At 45.6% G+C, this 19,389-nt stretch overlaps 1 protein-coding gene across 1 annotated transcript in view; it reads left to right on the top strand.

Annotated features, from left to right (window-relative positions):
- Positions 1 to 4,028: 4,028 nt before the first annotated feature.
- Positions 4,029 to 19,389, top strand: part of LOC138295478 (calpain-13-like) — a 530,338-nt gene continuing 514,977 nt past the window's right edge. Inside the window, exon 1 of the mRNA XM_069233811.1 lies at positions 4,029 to 4,245. Coding sequence (XP_069089912.1) covers positions 4,141 to 4,245 — 105 coding nt within the window. The 5' untranslated portion in view covers positions 4,029 to 4,140. The remainder of the gene's footprint in view (positions 4,246 to 19,389) is intronic.

Here is a 19,389-nt window from a genome sequence, read left to right on the forward strand (position 1 = left end):
CGCTGGGTGGAAGGAAATTTGTGGCTCCTCTCAGATTCCAGAACTTTCTGTCACCAGAATGTGAGGAAAACTTGTTTTTTTAGCCACTTTTTGAGGTTTGCTATGGATTCTGGGTAACAGAACCTGGTCACAGCCCCACAAGTCACCCCATCTTGGATTCCCATAGGTCTCTAGTTTTCGAAAATGCCCAGGTTTGGTAGGTTTCCCTAGGTGCCGGCTGAGCTGGAGGCCAAACTTTACAGGCAGGCACTTTGGAAAAAACAGCTGCGTTTTCTGTCAAAAAATGGGATGTGTCTACGTTGTGTTTTGGGGCTTTTCCTGTCGCGGGCGCTAGGCCTACCACCACAAGTGAGGTATCATTTTTATCGGTAGACTTGGGGGAACGCTGGGTGGAAGGAAATTTGTGGTCCTCTCAGATTCCAGAAGTTTCTGAAACCGAAATGTGAGGAAAACTTGTTTTTTTAGCCACTTTTTGAGGTTTGCAAAGGATTCTGGGTAACAGAACCTGGTCAGAGCCCCACAAGTCACCCCATCTTGGGTTCCACTAGGTCTCTAGTTTTCGAAAATGCACAGGTTTGGTAGGTTTCTCTAGGTGCCGGCTGAGCTAGAGGCAAAAATGTACAGGCAGGCACTTTGGAAAAAACAGCAGTGTTTTCTGTCAAAAAATGGGATGTGTCAACGTTGTGTTTTGGGGCTTTTCCTGTCGCGGGCGCTAGGCCTACCCACACAAGTGAGGTATCATTATTATCGGGAGACTTAGGGGAACGCTGGGAGGAAAGAAATTCGTGGCTCCTCTCAGATTCCAGAACTTTCTGTCACCGAAATGTGAGGAAAACTTGTTTTTTTAGCCACTTTTTTAGGTTTGCAAAGGATTCTGGGTAACAGAACCTGGTCAGAGCCCCACAAGTCACCCCATCTTGGATTCCCCTAGGTCTCTAGTTTTCGAAATGGCACAGGTTTGGTAGGTTTCCCTAGGTGCCGGCTGAGCTAGAGGCCAAAATGTACAGGCAGGCACTTTGGAAAAACCAGCTGTGTTTTCTGTCAAAAAATGGGATGTGTCCACGTTGTGTTTTAGGGCATTTCCTGTCGCGGGCGCTAGGCCTACCCACACAAGTGAGGTATCATTTTTATCAGGAGACTTGGGGGAACGCTGGGTGGAAGGAAATGTGTGGCTCCTCTCAGATCCCATAACTTTCTGTCACCAGAATGTGAGGAAAACTTGTTTTGTTAGCCACTTTTTGAGGTTTGCAAAGGATTCTGGGTAACAGAACCTGATCAGAGCCCCACAAGTCACCCCATCTTGGATTCCCCTAGGTCTGTAGTTTTCGAAAAGGCACAGGTTTGGTAGGTTTCCTTAGGTGCCGGCTGAGCTAGAGGCCAAAATGTACAGGCAGGCACTTTGGAAAAAACAGCTGTGTTTTCTGTCAAAAAATTGGATGTGTCCACGTTGTGTTTTCGGGGCATTTCCTGTCGCGGGCGCTAGGCCTACCCACACAAGTGAGGTACCATTTTTATCGGGAAACATGGGGGAACGCTGGGTGGAAGGAAATTTGTGGCTCCTCTCAGATTCTAGAACTTTCTGACACCGAAATGTGAGGAAAACTTGTTTTTTTAGCCACTTTTTGAGGTTTGCAAAGGATTCTGGGTAACAGAACCTGGTCGGAGCCCCACAAGTCACCCCATATTGGATTCCACTAGGTCTCTAGTTTTCGTAGGTGCCGGCTGAGCTAGAGGCCAAACTTTACAGGCAGGCACTTTGGAAAAAACAGCTGTGTTTTCTGTCAAAAAATGGGATGTGTCCACGTTGTGTTTTGGGGCTTTTCCTGGCGCGGGCGCTAGGCCTACCACCACAAGTGAGGTATCATTTTTATCGGTAGACTTGGGGGAACGCTGGGTGGAAGGAAATTTGTGGTCCTCTCAGATTCCAGAAGTTTCTGTAACCGAAATGTGAGGAAAACTTGTTTTTTTAGCCACTTTTTGAGGTTTGCAAAGGATTCTGGGTAACAGAACCTGGTCAGAGCCCCACAAGTCACCTCATTTTGGATGCCCCGAGGTCTCTGGTTTTCAGAAATGCACAGGTTTGGTAGGTTTCCCTAGGTGCCGGCTGAGCTAGAAGCCAAAATGTACAGGCAGGCACTTTGGAAAAAACAGCTGTGTTTTCTGTCAAAAAATGGGATGTGTCCGCGTTGTGTTTTAGGGCATTTTCTGTCGCGGGCGCTAGGCCTACCCACACATTTGAGGTATCATTTTTATCGGGTGACCTGGGGGAACATAGAATAGCAAAACAATTGTTATTGCCCCTTATCTTTCTCTGCATTTTTTCCTTCAAAATATAAGAGAGTGTGTAAAAAAAAGGTCTATTTGAGAAATGCCCTGCAATTCACGTGCTAATATGGGCACCCCGGAATTCAGAGATGTGCAATAAACCACTGCTCCTCAAAACCTTATCTTGAGCCCATTTTGGAAATGCAAAGGTTTTCTTGATACCTATTTTTCACTCTTCATATTTCAGCAAATGAATTGCTGTATACCCAGTATAGAATGAAAACCAACTGCAGGGTGCAGCTCATTTATTGGCTCTGAGTATCTAGGGTTCTTGATGAACCTACAAGCCCTTTGTATCCCCGCAACCAGAAGAGTCCAGCAGACATAACGGTATATTGCTTTAAAAAATCTGACATCGCAGGGCAAAATTACAGAGTAAAACATAAAGAAAAATGGCTGTTGTTTTCAGCTCAATTTCAATATTTTGTTATTTCCGCTGTTATTTTCTGTAGGAAAACCTTGTTGGATCTACACAAATGACCCCTTGCTGAATTCAGAATTGTGTCTAGTTTTCAGAAATGTTTAGCTTCCCGGGATCCAGCATTGGTTTCACACCCATTCCTGTCATTAACTGGAAGGAGGCTGAAATCACCAAAAATAGTAAAAATGGGGTATGTCCCAGTAAAATGCCAAATGTATGTTGAAGAATGTGGTTTTCTGATTCAAGTTTGCCCGTTCCTGAAAGGTGGGAAGATGGTGATTTCAGCACCAGAAACCCTTTGTTGATGGCATTTTCAGGGAAAAAACCACAAGCATTCTTCGGCAGCCCTTTCTTCCCATTTTTTGGGAAAAAACGAAATTTTCACTGTATTTTGGCTAATTTCTTGGTCTCCTCCAGGGGAAACCACAAACTCTGGGTACCATTAGAATCCCTAGGATGTTGGAAAAAAAGGACGCAAATTTGGCGTGGATAGCTTATGTGCACAAAAAGTTATGAAGGCCTAAGCGCGAACTACCCCAAATAGCCAAAAAAGGGCTCAGCACTGGGGGGTGGGGGTGGGGGGTGGAACGGCCCAGCAGCTAAGGGGTTATGTCCCAGGGAGGAAAGCAAAGGTGCCCGGTCTGGGTGACTACTCACGCATACACATTGGAAACCTGAGAGCTTGTGCTGCATTACTGGAGCCTTGGTGACATGGAGTCAACTGGTGACATAAACCAGCATGCCTGCCTCGCTCAGCACACCAGTGACCAACCACAACCATTCGCGATGATTTCAACCCGGGTCTAGGGTTTGCTGTCGCCCTGTCTTTCAGGAAGATGGCTGTAAACAAATAACGAGCAGTCATAGTGATGCGAGTTGCAAACGTGCCGCCAGGCAGAAACCAACTTGTTTATCAGTCTCGAAGAGGAGATTTTGCTTTGGATTTGCTGTTTCGGAGAAGCGACGCCGTGCGATGTGTTTTCCTAGCCATCGTTGTTAATCCGCGTAGTGAGTGAGGTAGCAACACCTCCGTCATCGGGTTTGTGTTTAACTAAGGTGGAGTCTCACGCGGATATTTATGCTTATGACCACGAATAAAGAAGAGATATAAAAAGAAAGTGCAGACACAGCTCTCTCGGGGGCATCGCTCCCTCCTTCCCGCCTCCTGTGGAGTTCCGGGGACCTCGCATCCCACGCGCAGGTAAAGGAGCCCCCAGGTGACTAGAGTTTCCGGGCTCCTATCGGGACACGTCTGTGTGCAGAACACAAAGGTAGGGAATGCGGCTGGACAGGCACCACCGCTAGATCAGATTACTGCAGGTGGGAGATGGGTCCTGGGGACAATTAGCGGGAGCGCTCATCACAAAAACGCACATTTTTGTTTCTTCCACTGAATGAATACGCGCAACGCGATTTTCTCTTCAACCGCACTCGGGTTTGGACCGCACTGCACAGCGACCATGGACACCCGAGTTGATGGACACCTTTCGAGCAGTCAGGTGAGGAACCTGCTTTCTTTCTATCAAGAGCAGACAGAGCGCTTACGGTTTTCAAGGAGTGCAGTGCCATTCACGCGGCAGGGGCACTGTTTTCTGAAAAAAGTACGGACTATGCTCCACAGCTGAGAGAAATACCTTACAATTGCTGCAACCTCAAGGGAGGAGTTTGAAAGTCAGTTGTGCAGAAAACCTGCCTTGTTTCCCAAGCAGCGTGCAAGCAGTTCTCAATAATGAAGCTTTAGTGCACACATATGTGCCTGTCATATGCTTTCTAGGCACTCCATGCATTTATTATTCCATGTTACGCTCGTTAATAATAATGTTATGATTAAAAAATACAGCGCCTTATCTAGCATGGATGGCAAAAGAATCTGCGCCGCCTAAAGTTACAAAACCTGTAGGCAGAGGTTTTATTCTAAGTTGCGTCTCGATGTTTTATTTAGTAACTTCATAGGTGCTGGAAGTTAGGGTGACCACCCGTCCGTAAATATCACGGACTGCCCGTAATTATGCCCTGCTGTCCGTTTTCTGTGATGAAAGTCTTAACGGACAGCATTTGTCCATAATTTCAGGCTTTCACCTAAAGGACAACGGAGGCAGGGCGAAATTACCGGCAGATAAGGTTCCCCAGCTGGAATGAAGGGCAGGGAGTCTCCTGTGCTCTGAGGGAGGGGCAGACAGATAAACAAAGGCCTTCTTACCAAGGTGCCCCTTCCCTAAAGAAATGCAAATGTGGGTAACTGGTAAATCTGCAAATACAAAGGGGCTTGGAAACCTGCATTGACTTTAATCAAAAGAGTCACTGGAAGCTTTCTGATGGCAAAGATATTTTCTTTTAGAGAGGTACTGTAATGGTGAGCTCTAGAGTGTGTGGTTTTAATGGACTGTTATACATTTTATACCTAATACTAAAAAGTTTTATATTATTCAAATTTGAGAAGCACTTTTTTTTAACAGAACTGTATTTGCGCATTTTGTAGCAATTTATATTATGATGTAATTGTATTTATATAGCGCTTACTACCCCTGATGAGGCATCAAATGCATATTTAAAATAAGGACTTACACATTCACAGTCCTTTCAGGACCCTCGGTACCTCATAGTACTTTCAAACATTGGCAAAGCCAATAGGTCTTGTTTACGTAAGAGTTATTGGCTTTGCCAATGTGTTTTAGCCATGTAATGCACCAGAGTGGCTGCTGTTCAGCATGGCTAAAAGTTAGTGGCATAGTGGTGTGGAGTGGAGTAGAGTGTCATAGGAGCAGTGGCGTAGAGCCCAGTGGTGCAGAGTACAGTGCTGTGGGGTACAGTGCAGTTGTTTAGAGTGCATTGGCGTACAGTGAAGTGGTTTAGAGTGCAGTAGTATGGAGTGGCGTAGGACACAGTAGAGTGGCATAGAGTGCGGTGGAGTAGAGTGGCAGAGAGTGCATAGTGGTGCAGTGGCATAGAGTGCAGAGTAGGCTCGCGTGGCAGAGAGTGCAGTGGCCTAGAGTGGTGCAGTGCAGAGTAGAGTATAGTGTTGTAGAGTGTAGTTGAATAGAGTGGAGTGATGCAGAGTAGAGTGGCATAGAGTGCAGTGGCGTAGAATGCAGTAGTACAGAGTAGATTGTTGTACAGTACAGTGGCGGAGAGTGCAATGTTGCAGAGTAGAGTGTCAGTGCAGTGATGTAGGGTGGAGTAGAGTGGCACAGAGAGAAGTGGCAGAGTACAGTGGTGCAGAGTAGAGGGCAGTGACATACAGTGCAGCTGTTTAGGGTGCACCGACGTAGTGTGCAGTGGCATAGAGTGGCATGGGGCAGGGTAGAGGAGCATAGAGTGCAGTGGAATAGAGTGTATTGGTGCAGAATGTAGTAGTACAGAGTAGAGTGGTGTAGAGTATAGAAGCGGCCACTGCAGTGTTGCAGAGTAAAGTGTCAGCGTGCAGTGGTGTAGAGTGCATTGAACTAGAGTGCAGTGGTCAGAGTGACGTAGAGTGCAGTGGCGTAGAATAGATTGTTTCAGAGTAGAGTGCAGTTGCATAGAGTGGAGAGGTTCAGGGTAGAGTGCAGGGGCACAGAGTGCAGTGGTGTAAAGTAGATTGTTTCACAGTAGAGTGAAGTGGCTTAGAGTGGAGAGGTGCAGGGTAGAATGGAGTTGCACAGAGTGGCATAGAGTGTGATGGCATAGAGTAAAGTGGTGTAGAGTGCCGTGACATAGAGTGCAGAGATGCAGAGTAGATTGAAGTGATGTACAGTGTATTGATGTAGAGTGCAGGGGCATAGAGTTGAGTGTTACAGAGTAAAGTGCACTAGCATAGTGTGTCATAGCTTAGAGTGCAGTGTCATATAGTGCAGTGTTGCAGAGTGGCATAGAGTGGAGTTGTGTGAACTAGATTGGTGTTGCCTAGCCTGGAGTGGTATAGCGTACAGAGGAGCAGAACGCAGTGGTGTAGAGAGGCGTAAAGTGCATTGGCATAGAAAAGAGTGGTACAGAATAGAGTAGAGAGGCATAGTGTGAAGTAGCAGAGTGCAGTGGCAGAATATGGAGTGGTTCAGAATGGAGAAGAGTGCAGTGGTATGGGGTGGTGTAAAGTGGAGTGATACAGAATAGTGTGCAGTGGTGTGGAGTGGTACAGAGCAGCATGGAGTGGAGTATGCATGGTGTGGTAACACACTGCCCCTACAGACAACACATTTTTGATTGAAATGATCATTACATTTGCCCAGACGTACAGTTTTTCAAATCAAATTATACTGTGCACAGACGATGATGTGTGGAAATTGCATCACCTATTGCAATGATTTGTTTTAATCATATAAAGGTACTGGTATTTGTTTCCATCACAGTTCAGGATTAACAAAAATGTGCTTCATTTGTACTCCTAATTCTGACATGTTCTGAAGTTTATTTAAATGTTGTCATATGATAGAAAAAACTCTTTCCTAACCCCAGTATCCAGAAAGATTGTTGCATAAATACTCTCACCTTGAAGTCAGAGAAAGAAAAGTAAACACTAAGTTCCCACCAAAATCAGAGCCTGACATTTGACTTTGTTCTTTGAATGCACAGCAAATGTGATGAGATAAGAACAAGATTTACAGGCCTGTTTACAGAACGGGAGCACTCGGAAGGATATTGTAAATAAGGTTTGGGCAAGGGAAAGAATGAACTCAAGCTGCATAGCCTAATACAAATAAAGCCAGCAAATTAAAAGCAACAAAATGTGAGTTACAAACCACAAGGCCAATGGCAAGCAACAGGTGGAGTGCATTCCCAAGGAAGCTCTATGAATGTGCTTAAAGTGACAGCCGTGGGATACATTGTGAGGAAAGTCCAGTATTTTAGTCCAGTCCATACCTTGCAAAGGTTTGGCCAAATCAATCACCCAGGTAGTATGACGAGAAGACCTGGAGTGGTTTCCATGTTGCAGGAAAAGTCTGTACATCCATTCTATTAGTTTGCCACCAGTTCCTATGGTGTAGAGCTTCTGGCACACCACTTGTAGGGTTAGTGCTAGGTGGCAGACATGAAATAGGACATTTAATGATTATTTAAGGTGGCTGTAAGTAAGGAGTTGACCTGGGTGAAGATGGTAGTCTGCCATAAGGGTTTGGAAATTTAGTAGCTCGCCATCCAGAAACAAATCCCCCAATTTTAAGATACCTGCAGCATGCCACTGATGGAGTTGCTCTGAGCACAGCTGTCTAGTGCGAGTGGGAAGGCTTAGCAAAGGTAGTGTAGGAGCACAGGGTCAGTGAGTTTACAGGTTCTAGCAAGGCAAGAGAAAGCTGTGCATGATAACCCCAGATGGTGATCTGTAGAATGGTCAGTAGGAAACAATGAGCAGTGCATTAAGCCTTCCTTAAAAGTATTTACTGATAAACCCCATCTGATGCAGGGAGGTGGGCAGAAAGCCAGCGAGCAATCCATTGGACCTGTGCAGCTGAATAATAGCATTATAAGTCCACAAGACCTAATCCACCTGCAGTTACAGGTAGTTTTATAGTGGAACGAGCTACCTGACAGTGCAGCAGCAACCAAATCAGATGTGTGGCATATCTGAAGAAAGAATGAAGGACGAGCAGGGGAAGGTTTGTAAAATAATACTATCATTGGGGTAGCACACCATCTTCACTAGTGCCAGTTGGCTCACTACTGAAAGCAGAAGAGAAGACCTAAGAGCAAACTGGGCTTGGAGGGACCGTGACGCTCTGTGAGATTTTCATCCTGGAAATCAGTGGGAGAATGGTAAATATTAATCACTAGGTATCGAAAGGTAACTGGTTCCCAGTTCAATCTGAGATCTAATTGTATATAAAGGGGAAAACAGTGCCATATGGTAAAGAAACACTAATTATATTTTAATGTTTTTACAGTTTGTTTGTGCAATTTACGTCCCAAATATTTTGAAGATTCTATGTGTACTTGACACTTAGGGATAACCCAGATCACTAGTTTGGCCCTTGCTCAATTTCAAAACCATTTAAAGACATGGACAAAGCGGCCAATTGCCTTGCACAACCTTGCCAGGGGTCTGGCCCCTGATCACCCTTCACAAGCACGAACAGCGGACCATTGCACCAGAAGAGTTTGCCAAGGTGTATGGGTGTTGCTTCTTCAACCACTTGACAGTGTCTCTTCTGTTTCTCACCTGTGTGCAGAGACAACTCCCCCCTAGGTACCCAATACCTTCCGATAGTCTTGGTGGACCCATCTTGCCTGATTTTAGGAATTGTCCCACCTTGTTCTCTTCCTTATTTATCCAGTTCTGAGCAACAACCCTTTGAATCACTTGCTGTGGATCTCCCATTTGATCTCAATTTCATCCTCCTCTTTTATTATCTTTGATTGGTAGTCCAGGATCCCATTTCTGAGATAAATGTAGTCCCAGATATACAGTCTAGTGCTGTGAGACTACAGACAAGTTGTGGGTACCTCACATCCTGACATTAGGTGTGAGACTGTCGCACACACCATCTGCCCTGCCTCTTTAAAAATATTTTTAGGTTGAATGTCCATGGGCGATTGGGGTAAGCCAGATGTTTTTGTTAAATTTGTTTAAACTAGCATAAGGTTTATTACCTTAATGTTTCCCAAACTGTTTGCCAGGGGTTTTAAAATGTTCAGAAACATAATCAAAATGTTGCTGTTACTTTCTCTTCAAGAAACAATCCGTAGATTTGGGTAGGGGTGATGGCCTTGGTGATTGGCCTACGCTACTGAACAAGGACGTAATGTGACACCTGAATTTAGCATACCAGGAGGCAGTCACAAAAAGACCACAGTGAATAAATAGTGCTATGTTAAAAAACAGTAAATAAATGCACTGACAACATAATGAGGTGATGAAGCAGAAAATGAAGGTTTTGATTTATTAACGCTTAAACGTAGTACTGAAATAATCATGTGTGACTTTAACCGAACTAATAAAGATTGTACGTGGACAAAATGTGCCCTCAGAGTAGTTTGCCAACGTTTATACGCGTGCTTTATATAACATGGTGTATTAGAATTGCACTAATCCGACATAATCATAAACGTGTGCTATGATTTGCTTGTTTGAAATGTTTTAGCTTAACATTACTGTAGCGGAGGCTTTGGCCTAGTTGCCCGGTCTCACGGTTTAGATGCTCGTATTTTTTCCACTGTGCTATTAAACGTGTATTTTTGCTTGAAGCTGTACTTTTCCACAGAAACTGTTCACATGCTTATCTTAAAGTTAGTGCCAGCCTGGCATATTTTCTCTTTAATTCAAGGTCGACTTGCAGGTGCGGACAATGGAGGCTCTGAAAGTGAGCTAATTGGGAGACAATGTTGCGATTTGCGTACCCATCTCCAAGGATAATGTATGCTTAAGTAAAAGCTTGAGAACTGTCGTTTTTGATTGGTCAATTTGAAGCTAACCTATGAACCCTCCAATGGAGACCCTACTGGATTTGAACTGTTGTCTATAAAACCCAGGTGCACGAGAAGAAGGTAGCCATTATAGCTATCATCGGCCATTACTGGACATCCCGCCATTTTGACTTCGTAGCTATTATGGCCCACTTTGCTGCGACGCCATTTTGAAAGAGACTTTGATGCTTTCTCTAATCGAGAGAAAGAGACTTTAAATGATTCTGGCCCTAGAGACTTTAACTTTGATTCGATCCCTTTGCATGAAGTAGTAGTTTTACCTTGCCGCCGTGAGGCAATTGCCCCGTCCCCCCCTGCCCCTTTGTCCCGTCCTATGCTGATCGAGACGGTACCCATGATGACCGAAGGACGGTACCTGTGAGACGAAGACTTCCTTGTATGCTGATCGTAATTGGTAAATATGAAAGGAAATTGTAAAATTGCATTGTGTTTCTTTTAGGTAACCAACTGCTGATTTTGATAAGAGCCCTAGCTAGGAGTTTTTCTAAATTAATGTTGCTAAATTGTTTTTGCATGAAGTCCCACATGCCGATGCTAATTTGAGGTTAGGTGAGGATTCCATATGTCGCACGATGCAATTTGAGATCTTGTTATGCTGACTAAATGTATGCAATTAGTTCGTTACAGATTATCGTATTAGTGATTTGCATTGCTATTATCGAATGCCTTGTGATTCAAATGCTACATAGATTGCACCTGTTTCGCCGCTATGGACAGCTATTAATGTTCATTTATGTTTATCATTTGGTGTTGAGACACATATATATTGTGCTAGCTTTGCTAATATAGGGAAATAAAATTCACTAACTTTGCAATAAACTGGTGTGGTTATTCCTGGCTGAGAGGTCAGGTTCGCCGAAATGTATTCTGGACTAATTGTTAAGTGTTATGTTGATCAAGGTGTTGCTTATGTTCGTTATTGATTATTGATTTTTGATGAGACTGATCGATTAAGAGTACAAAGAGTTCCCACTAAGTCAAAAGATTCATCGGCCTAAAGAGCGTCCGAACACAGGTAAATTATTACTACGGACCGCTCTATCAGTAGATGGTAGCAGAGGATGGTTACGTCTTTTTGGGACCCTGTACTCTTAAAGTACATGGTGTTGAATTAACGGTTACGCATTTTGAGACCCCATTCGAGAAGTTGAATTAGATTTTTTTTTTTGATAAAACAGATTGACAAGATGATGATGGGCTAGGTCCACCGCGACTTTCCCGGGATCTCGGAGCTTGCGAATGGAGAGAACGGAGGTGTGGAATCAGCGTTGGCGGTACTAGTGATGGTATGAGTGAAGTTAGGGTTTTGCGCTTGCACAGCTTATTGCCGCAGGGTGTGTGAAAAGGTTGCGAGGATTTTCTTTTTAGAGGATAGCGGAGGTGCGACTCCGAGTGTAGAAGTAGTGAAGTCGTCGAACTTCATAGAGATAGCGGAGGTGCGGCTCCGAGGGTGAGAGTAGGGAAGTCGTCGAACTTCATGTGCGTGTGGCGCTTTGTGCATAAAAAGGTCCACGTGGTTGTTGTTGTTGAGACGGGCCCTGCGAGGTCAAGAGACTCCGGAGTATGTTGATCCATGTTGTGGTCTGGGCGGTTTAGTAGGTTGATCGGGCGTGGTCAACAAGTCGGTACGTGTGTTAGAGAGTGAAAGAAACTTCGACTTCGGGCTTTGACAAGATTCTAAGTGCACTAGAACAGATCATTGACAAGTTGAGAGTAGGTCTGCGGGTCAGATTTGCTTGCGAATGTGGGGACTGAGAAAGACGGAATAACTGCCGGAGGCTAGTGAAAGGTCCTGAGGCTAGTGAAAGGTCCCTAAGGTCCTGAAGCGATTGTGTTACCCTTCCTGTAGTAAACCGACAGATCTGTTTTATTTTTTTGGTAGCTCGCAATATATGCAAGAAGTTGTTACGAGAGGAGGTGAGTGAAGGAAGACTAGCCGCGAGGCTTTGTCAGCCGCAGTGTGTGTGAGTGTGACGTCACTAAGAGCCGCGCTGGGATAGGTTGGTTGCAGAGAAGGGTCGCGCACGGATTGGACGCAGTCCGAGGGACTAGATTGGAAGGGGGAAAGGCAGGTGAAGAGTATTCCGGGAATTAAAGTCACCTATTGATTACAATTTTTGTGGAATTAAAGTCACCTATTGATTATAAACTTGGTTAAATAAAAGACGGGGAAAATGAAATTCTTTAAAGCATTTAGGAGCGCGATGAAGGGGGAGTCTTACATTAAAGCGAGCGTAGGAGAGGAGACGCCGCCCGAGGGTACACCAGCTTACATTGTAATGGAAGAGAAGGGGGTAGCTCCGTGTCTTTGGCTAAAGCAATGGCACAAGTTGACAGAGAAACATGGGAGCGTAGCGTTCCCGATACATGGGACATTCAATATAAGGATTCTAGAGAATTTGAGATTCACGATGTACGACATGAAGGTGCCTCCAAGGCCAGCACAGTTTGAGGCTCTAGCAATTTGGGAACTAATGGCCAGACAGCAACAGCAAAAGAAGTTCGAGACCAGAATGAGGAAGGTAGAAAAGACACTAGCGGATGCTAGGTGGGATAATGCACAGAAGGTGTGGAGATCAGATGTATTACAGGGGATAAAATTGTTTCCAGCAATTACTAAGGAAGGAGAGGAGACAGGGGAGAAAGCTACCTGTAAGACAGACAGGAAGTGTTCCAAGGATAGAGAGGACGAGGAAAAGTTGAGAAGAGAAGAGGAGTTAGAGGATGAGGAGTTGATAATGCAATTGCTGAACGACCGTCCACCGCCTTATGCAGAGAATGGACAAGGTCCAAGTACCAGTTCTGCCCCTCCGGCACCGGTACAGAACAGTGAAACCCAGAGTTCAGGAGCGTCATCGGGATCTAAGGACCCGAGTCTGCTGTTCACCCCGCAGATACCGCAGGTTAGGAGAATATATCCAGATGTGCCCGTGTTGAAACCAGCAGAAAATTATCAGCCGCAGATGCCAGGGTACTACAACAGTGATAACAGTGCGGGAATGATTCTAGATCCAACCGTAAGGGGAGTACAGAATGGTTACAACCAAACAATGGCACAAGCTGAATCAACTCAGTTTTTGATGCCTCAAAAGCAGATGCAGGGAGGAAACGCACATGCTCAAATGACGGGGAGCCAGATGGGCATGCCGGCAATGATGACCCATGGTGTGGGAATGAACATGCCTCAGAACATGGGGAATGGACAGAACCCAGACGCGATATCACTACCCATTACTGTAGGTCCACCGGTACCTCTGTATAGTCAGCCTAACTTGGGTCTGAGCAGTCAGGGATCAATGCCGCAGAATGGGACAGAAAGGAGGTGCATAGAAAACACCCCAGGGATAACTCCGATAGCGACTCAGCCAAATGGGTCTGGATCCTTGATGGAGTTTAGTCCCATATGTGCTCAGTCAACACTGGTGAGGTCGAGCCCCCCACTGATAATACCCCTAACATCGAACACTGAAAAGTTGCCGCAACCATCGATGGCAGTCGATGTGAACGCTACCCTGATGGGGGTGAATGCGCAACAGCTGACACAGTGGTTCAACAGTCTGAATTCCACACAAAATTCAGCTAGTGGGAAAGGAGAAGACTATATGAATAGGGTCAGGTTGAACATGGAAGCACAAGAATTGGTGGAAGGGACTATGGGTGTGAACAGGTTAGAGTCCTACACGGAAGAAGAGCTGAGGTATCTATGTCCCAGGATTACGAAGGAAGTGAACAAGGTACATAAGAGTCTGCAAGAAGCAGCTGACAGAAACGGGGTTGACATAGACAAGATGAAACACTTGAGCAGGAGCTACAGGTTAGATTTTGGGACCACAGACTTTGAACACATGAGGTCAGCAGGCATGAAGACCCACCTTAGAGAATTGCTGCAGAGTGCACAAGTGTGGAGGTGCTTAGACAAGTGGGAAAGCAGATGGGTAAAGAGGAAGGAAAAGAGGAGGGACAGTGCTACAGAGCACAATGAGAAAAGACCGCAGAGTAGTGATACAGTAACAATGTTACCAATGAGGGAGACAGCAGGGGGAAAATTAGTACATGTACCATGGCACAGAAGCGACATTCAGTCTTTTACGGACGATTTTCCCAAACTGAGAGAAAAACCAATTGAATGGTACCAACAGACTGATAGGTTTGTGAAGCTTGCAAAATGTCTCTGGGAAGACCTGAACACTCTGTTCGAGATTGTGGTTCCGGCAGATTTGTGGGAGGATTGCAAAAGAGCTGTAGGTTGGCCGACAAGTGAACCAGAGAGAGACAGGGAGACGGGCGCACCATCACCTATGGTGATGAGCTTGTACTATAAGGTGATTGAGCATTTGAAAACGAAGGTACCCGCGAAAAATGTGGATTGGCAGAAGATTGATCGAACTGCCCAAGAGGCCAAAGAATCGATTCATAGTTACTATGAGAGGTTGTTGAAGGCGTTCAAGAATTACAGTGGCACGGAAACAATTGAGGCGAAGGACATGCTCCATTTCGTGTTCAGATTTGTGGAAGGGCTGAGACCAGAAATAAGTCAAATGATAAAGTCGCATTTGATTTGTTGGCAGTCGAAACCAATTGATGAGGTGTTGAATTATGCGAAATACTGTAGCGACGAAATTGAAGTGAAACAGAAAAAGTTGAAAGAGAAGGTGATGATGATGCAGCTTAAGGCAGCTCAGACAGGTCTGCAGGGTTTGCAAGGGATGCAAGGGTTCCAACAGCAGGTACCGCAACAGCAGCTGCAGTTGCAGGGAAACATGGCGTTTCAGCCACAGGCCAGAGGCAGAGGCAGAGGAGGTTTTGTGAATAATGGTCCGGATTTGAACACTGTTGTGACGGGTGTGCAGGCAATGAAGAAGGTGATGCCGTGTCACGTGTGCGGAATCGTAGGTCATTGGAAACGCGAGTGCCCGATGGTGGTGCAGGTGCAGGTGCAGGTGCAGGTGTTGGTCAGCAAAACAATGATGTCAATGCATTTCAGACAATGAGGGGACCGAAAATGAGAGGTCCAAGCCCAAATTTTCAGACCATAAATCAGTTGCAGGGATTGCAACCTATGCAGCCTCAGCAGATGCAGATGCCTCGTATGCAGATGACGCAAATGCAGCCAATGCAACAGCAGTTACCTATGGTACCTAATCAGCAAATGCAAATACCATTGGCACCAATGAGTCAGCAGCAAGTGATGGTTCCTCCACAGGTCTCGGGTCAGGTAATGAGTACAAATGGCACCGTACAACAGTTCCCATTACACAGTGAGAGTGGAATAAACAACGTATGGGAGAGTGAAAGTTCAGGAGAAGAAGGAGATTGTGTGCTTGCGGCATCCTTGGAAGTTGATCAAAGGGGTCCGTACGTAGAGGGAAGAGTAATGGGGCATCGGGTCTCATTCTTGGTTGACACGGGAGCCACACGTTCAACAGTTAAAAGCAGTGAAGTACCAAATTTGCCACTCTCAGGGAGGACAGTTAGAGTGGTGGGAGTAGCAAACAGACACCTGACGAACCCAATAACAGATCCGGTGCCAGTCAGCATCGGTAACTATCAAGGGGTGCATCAGTTTGTGGTATGTGACTCAAGCCCGATAGCACTGTTAGGGAGAGACCTGTTGTGCAAATTGGGTTGTTCGATCATGTGTTCAAACGAAGGGATAACAATCCAGACGAGCAGTGACGGGGAAGAAGAGGACAGTGTAGAGGGGGATGAGGTGGAAACTGTAGATGAAGAGTATCCTCTGATTTGTCTTTTCCCGATGATAACTGAAGAAGATATCCCAGCTGAATTACGGGAAACAGTCGGAAAGGAAGTGTGGGACATGACAGGGAAAGAGGTGGGATTGATGAAAGGAGTAGAACCAGTGAAAGTGGCTGTAAAGCCCAATGCAATCTTTCCCCAGACCCCACAATACCACATGCCACAAGATACCCTCATGAAAGTTGCTCAACTCATTGACGAATTTGTAAAACAAGGGGTACTGAAAGAAGTGTTAAGCAGCCCATGTAATTCACCAATAATGGGATTAATAAAGCCGAGTGGAAAGGTCCGACTCGTGCAGGATTTGAGGAAAATAAATGACATCATAGTCAAGTGCTGCCCTGTCGTACCGAATCCAGCTGTGATAATGTTTCAAATTCCTTGCGATGCCGAATGGTTCTCAGTCATCGATTTGTCACAAGCATTCTTTTCTGTGCCTCTGCATGAGGACAGCCAATTCCTCTTTTGTTTCAAATTCTTAGACAGAGTGTACAGTTGGTGTCGAATTCCTCAAGGGTTTTCTGAGTCACCGTCGATATTCAATCAGATTCTAAAGAAAGATTTGGAAGCATTAGAATTGCCATTCGAGTCAACCCTAGTACAGTACATTGATGACTTACTGGTTGCATCAAAGACAGAAAGTGGCTGCACAGCCGATACCATTGCTCTGTTGAATCATTTGGGAAGGAATGGACATAAAGTGTCCCCCTCCAAGTTGCAGTTCTGTCAGAAGAAAGTGAAATACTTGGGTCACCAGATAGAGAAAGGGTCACGGAGAATAATGAAGGAAAGAATAAGAAGCGTACTACAAATGAGTCCACCAAAGACAAGGAGGGAGGTGAGGAAGTTTTTGGGAATGGTGGGATACTGTCACCAGTGGATCCCCAACTTCTCGACTCTAGCAAAGCCCCTACTGAAACTGACCCAGAAGGATGCCTTGGATCAAATTGAACTGAAAGGAGATGAGATGGATGCTTTTGTTGAATTAAAGGAATGCATGTGCAGGGCTCCAGCTTTAGGTGTGCCTGATTACACGAAGCCTTTCACATTGTTTTGTCATGAACGTGATGCATGTTCTCTGTCTGTCTTGACTCAAGCCCATGGTGGCGTAAACAGACCAGTAGCGTATTTTTCAGCTACTTTGGATCCGGTCGCAGCAGCACTCCCAGGGTGTTTGCGCGCCGTAGCAGCAGTTGGTATCAGCCTCACTCAGAGTGAAGGAATAGTGATGGGACACCCAGTAACAGTCATGGTCCCTCACTCAGTTGAGATACTTTTGACCCGCTCCCGAACGCAGCACATGACAGGAGCAAGACTCACAAGGTATGAAACGATAATTCTGGGCTCACCGAATGTGCAGCTGAAAAGGTGCACTACGTTGAATCCAGCAACCTTGCTTCCTGGAGAAAATGCCGAAATTGAGAAGGCTGAAGACGTCGAGCATGACTGCCTTCAGGTGACTGAATTTTGCACAAAACCTCGACCAGACATCAAGGATACTAAACTTGATGAAAACGACCAAATTCTTTTTGTTGATGGTTCATGTCTAAGAGACGGGATGGGGATTTTGAAAGCAGGATATGCTGTATGTACTGTAACAGGAGTCTTGGAAGCGGGATGGCTTCAAGGAGTCTATTCTGCACAAGTAGCAGAACTTGTAGCCCTTACCAGAGCATGTCAACTGTCTGCATTGATGAAAGTTACCATTTACACTGATAGTCAATACGGGTTTGGGATTGTGCACGACTTTGGACAACTATGGTCACAGAGAGGTTTCCTGACTTCTTCAGGATCCCCAGTGAAGAACGGGGAGAGGATAAGGGAATTGTTACACGCTATTCAAGTGCCAGCCGAAGTTGCAGTGGTAAAGTGCAGTGCTCACACGAAAGGACAGGACTATGTTTCTCTGGGAAATGCATATGCGGATCAAGTCGCAAGATTTTGTGCCTTGAACTGTATATTACTGAGAGACGAATGGAATACGATAAATGAGCCAGAACTCGAACCAGCTGAAGCATTTGCCTTGAAGGTCGTAGATACAATAGATGAACTAAAAGCATTACAAAATAATGTCAGGGAGGATGAAAGAGATTCCTGGATTAAATCACAATGTATAAAGAGACAAGACGAGTTATGGGTTTCACATGAGGGAAAGTTTGTTTTGCCAAATAGTCTCTTATCACAGCTTGTGCGGTTCTATCATGGGCAAGCTCACCTAGGGAGAGATGCCATGATAAGATTGTTCAAAACTGATTGGTTTAACCCCAGATTTCGTCAAGCTGCAGAAGCAGTTTGCCATCGATGTGTCACTTGCCAGCAGATGAACCCAGGAAAGGGAACGGTTGTGAACGCGAGTCACATTGGTAGGGCAAGCGGGCCTTTTAGTCGAATGCAGATGGATTTCATTGAGATGCCTGTGCATGGGGGTCTGAAATATGTGTTGGTGATTGTGTGCATTTTTAGTCACTGGATTGAGGCATACCCCACACGTAGAAATGACAGCCTTACAGTTGCCAAGCTATTATTGAGGGAGTTGATACCACGTTTCGGATTCCCGATCTCTTTAGAATCAGATAGGGGAAGTCACTTCAATAACGAAGTGATAAAGTTACTTTGCGAAGCGCTGAACATTGAGCAAAAGCTGCACTGTAGCTATCGCCCTGAAGCCTCAGGACTGGTGGAGCAGATGAATGGTACGCTGAAATCGAGAATGGCAAAAATATGTGCATCGACAAATTTGAAATGGCCTGACGCATTGCCCTTAGCGCTAATGTCAATGAGAAACACTCCTGATAGAAAGACTGGATTGTCTCCGCATGAAATTCTCATGGGCAGGGCTATGAGACTTCCTGCAGTTCCCGCAAACATGCTTTTGAATATCACAGATGATATGGTGTTAGACTACTGCAAAGGACTGGCTGACGTGGTTCGCTCTTTCTCTCACCAGGTGGAAGCGACCACCTTGCCACCGATCCAAGGTCCAGGACACGCACTGAAAGCAGGTGACTGGGTCGTGGTAAAGAAGCACGTGAGAAAGTCGTGTCTGGAACCCCGTTGGAAAGGCCCTTTCCAAGTGATCCTGACGACAACTACCGCTGTGAAGTGTGCGGGGGTTCCCAACTGGATTCACGCCAGTCACACAAAGAAGGTGTTGTGTCCCACAGATGAGGAAGTTGAAGCGCTGAAACTACCAGTGCCTGATAAAACAGTGCTGAGTGCTGAGACAGAACAAAACCGAACTGAAGGCGAGCAGGCAGAAACGGGAGAGAAGGAGATATTCTCTGACGACGAAGACACTAACTCGCTTGGGGGAGACCAAGGAGAAAGTTCAGACAGCGACGCAGAAGCTGAAGGTGACAAACAACCTGAAGCAGCTGAGGGTAGCAAAAAGCCTGAAGCAGCTGAAGGTGACAAGGAGCCTGAAGCAGCTGAAAGTGATAAAGAGCCTGAAGAAAATAACGGTGACGAAGGGCTCGAAAAAGGTGAAAAAG

Source organism: Pleurodeles waltl, chromosome 5 (assembly GCF_031143425.1).
Source record: "Pleurodeles waltl isolate 20211129_DDA chromosome 5, aPleWal1.hap1.20221129, whole genome shotgun sequence".
NCBI lineage: Eukaryota > Metazoa > Chordata > Amphibia > Caudata > Salamandridae > Pleurodeles > Pleurodeles waltl.